The sequence below is a fragment of the Myzus persicae genome, unplaced genomic scaffold (genome assembly GCF_001856785.1).
Source record: "Myzus persicae strain clone G006 unplaced genomic scaffold, MPER_G0061.0, whole genome shotgun sequence".
In the NCBI taxonomy this organism is placed as follows: Eukaryota; Metazoa; Arthropoda; class Insecta; order Hemiptera; family Aphididae; genus Myzus; species Myzus persicae.
Window position 1 is genome coordinate 36,304 of NW_019101288.1, and position 3,488 is coordinate 39,791.

Sequence of the window (3,488 nt, forward strand, 5' to 3'; positions counted from 1 at the left end):
ATTATAACTATTGAATAAAGCATAAGTATCAACATAATAATCATGATATATACGGCATAATTTATATGTATAATTATTATGAGGCAACTGCATTTACATTAAAAAAGATACACAATATAAAATTTACAATTTGCTATTATTATAATGAGCACCTACCTACCTATATCATTTTCTGAATATGACTTATAATATATATATATATATATTAGTTAATTGTAAATATAACATGTAAAAAATACTTACTATAGATACAAGGTAACAGATGAGCCTAAGTTTATACAATTATTTTCTCCTCTGATTGTAAATAAATAGAAAAATTATTATTTATTTTGTGTCTGTTGATCTATTATTAAATTGTTAGCCATGAAGAAACCCGTCTTTTACGTGTAACTCAAAATCAAGATCTGAAGAGTTGAAGTTTTTTCTTGACTAGTCTATAAAACAAATAAACAAACAAAAATAATTATTTCAGCTATACAATTTTTAACTCAACAATATTTTAACTATCTTTCATGAAGCTCATAAACAAAATGTTTTCAATTCTGTAGTTATTTAAAAAACCTGTCTACAAACATTTTGAAGATAACTCGTTCCTGAAAATAATTTGTAACACATGTTTAATGAAATTCTTGATATCAGTAAAAAATTTTCTGAAAAATTAAAGTATGGCTTTAATAGGACTTTATAAAATAGAATATGCATTAGTGATTTTTATGTAGCTAAGAGATTATACATTTTAAAAAAAAGTTCTTAAAAAATTTAATATTCTTACCTCATTGAGTTTAAAATCTGGAACATTTGTATTACGAGTATAATCTTAGTATAAACCTAGGGTTATTATTTCGGGTACATAAATATACATTTGTTGCAACAAATTGTTCATGTATAAGATTCAATATATTTTTCTGAGCAGCATCTGAAATAGAAAAATATTAATTTTTTTAATAGTTATTACTTATTACATAGCTACTAAATACAATAATAATAAAATAAAATTAGATACATGTATATTTTTTAATTTAAATATAACAGTTTTTAGTTTTTAGCAAAGCATACTTCGATGTAATTTATAAGTAAATTAAATGAGTGCATCAATGATTTGCAGTGATTAAGTTTTTTTTAACTATTACCTTTTAAATGTGGTACATTTACACCAAAAAAATTTCAAAGTTAATACATAAGACTAATTTTCAACACGATTAACAACAAAATTGGTTGAACCATTATTGAGTATAGCTGAGGCATATAATATTGGACGGGGTGTTGAAAACTGTATTGCGTATGTGTTGTAAGAACACATAGGAGATGCAGACTCATAAACACTTGTATGTTCTTCATTCATGTTTAGAAATGTTTTCATTTCAGCTAAACAAAGTTTAAATAGGTACATCAAATATGAACACAATTTTTAGTTGCAGAATTCGTAGTTATAATTGTTACTTATTATAAAGAATTTTCTTACATAATATATAAGTGCTTCTGGATATTTGTACAAAGGGTTCCTGTGAAATGTTTGAATGTTTATCAATATTGCACAACATTTCTTGATTACTACATGATGAGGTAGTAGCTACAATGTTTGTTTCACATGATTTTTCCAATATTGTTTTAGAAAGTTTGTCATAATTTGTGACTAAAAACAAAATTAAAATAGGTTAAAGTAAAAACAATACACTATACAGTATCCTCAACAATACCCATTATTTATCCATGAACTATAATTTACTATACTAGTTTCTAGTACAGTGTATACAGCAACATTTCTTTTGAAAAAAAAGGTATATTATATCCATGTTGTAACGAACGGTTCCGCTCTAAGAAGACCGACTGATTGAAGACGATCGGTTTGTGGAAGCTCTTTCGAGGATAGGTTGCGAGCCGCATATCTGCGGGTTTTAAAAGAATAATTAAACCGAAAGTTGCAGTAAGGGCGATGAAGAAAGGTCTAAAAGTAAAAAAACAGAGTAAAGAATTGTAAACCGATTACATTTTTTTGAAAAAAAAAACAACTATATTGATAACGAAAAAAAAGCGAGATAACGCCGCGACGGCTTGCCGTTACGCGATTGGTCGCGCTAACTAACCTGTGGCCCTTATACACCGACTCTCCGTAGAAACGGATCGGCTTTCCGGAATGTCAAAACGGAGTTATGTCGGTGCTCCGATTTCTAATAATTTTGTATATTAACTAGGTTTTGTTCAAAATGTGGTGGAGTACTTGTTGCCATACATAAAGATTCCCCACAAAAATTATTCCTATTAGCAGTAATAGGTAATATTGAACAGCTATTTATTAGCTTTAGTATGAAAAATAAACATTTTGTAGTTGGTGGTGTATATTTTTCTCCTAATTCTCTTAATATATCCTATGAGACTTATACTAGTACAGTAGAATATTTACTTAACTCGTATGTAAATGAAAATGTTATCCTCTGTGGAGACTTAAATCTACCTAATATCAATTGGTCCATTGACAGTCATGGTCTTGTACTGAGGTGGCCACTAACCTTAACTTTGGGAGCCGCAAATTTATAAAGTTAATTCGAGGTGAGAAACATTGTAAAGCAATGTTTAAAAAATGAAGATACATTTTTCATTTTAAATCAAATGAAGGAACTCTGCGAAACACAGTGATTATTTTAGGCTACATATATTTAAAGCTCTGGCATGAAAATCTAAGAGATGGAGAATTTACGTAAAAAAAAATATCGGTAAATTTACCGGTACATTTTACGGTAAATTTACCAATAATATGGTAAAAATGGTAAAATAGCTAAATCATAGAGCCATTGTTATTTTTTACTATTAGACATTAGTTAATACGATTTGCCCTAGGTTCTAATGCTGTATATCTACTCGTTAAATCTAGTTCTTTCTAATAATAACAATAATTAACATAAAATTTAAAAAATGAACCTAAAATATCTATTGTTCTGTATTAGACATTAGTAATTAGTACATTTTATGAAATATGAATATTGAATTGTTCATATAACAATTAATAAATAATTTAAATTAAATTAAATTAAACTAAACTATCAAAATTCATTTTGAGAAATGTAAAGCCATGAATAGTAACGAAATTGGTAAATATATTTTTGTTGATATGCTATAGACTATAGAGTCTAGAGACTAGAAACTCGAAAATATGTCTTAAAATAGAAATGTCAAATAGTCATAACAACACAGGTCGACAGCTGATAACTCAGATAACATGATAACGATTGACGATCGACCGTATACTGAACAAATAGAAAATATGATTAGTATCGCGGTTTAAGATTTATCTTAAACCGTGATAAGTACTTTATTCATTATTGTATTGTTACATTTGATAAACAATATATCTCTTTACAATGCAGATTAGGCGTTTTCGATTTAATTTGATTAGAGGGGTCACACAACATTTTTTTTTGGTAAAAAATAATTTACCTGGTAAATTTACACCACTCACATCTCTAGAAAATCTAAACCTAATAACGACTCAA

General features: G+C 27.5%; 1 protein-coding gene across 1 annotated transcript; it reads right to left on the bottom strand.

Annotated features, from left to right (window-relative positions):
- Positions 1-1,107: 1,107 nt before the first annotated feature.
- LOC111028552 lies at positions 1,108-2,825 on the bottom strand. The gene is made up of 3 exons (XM_022307244.1): positions 1,698-2,825; positions 1,463-1,633; positions 1,108-1,365 (listed from the first exon to the last, which is right to left on the bottom strand). The coding sequence occupies exons 1-3, from the start codon at positions 1,699-1,701 to the stop codon at positions 1,184-1,186; spliced, it is 357 nt and encodes a 118-aa protein (XP_022162936.1). The 5' UTR covers positions 1,702-2,825; the 3' UTR covers positions 1,108-1,183.
- Between the last annotated feature and the right edge of the window lie 663 nt (positions 2,826-3,488).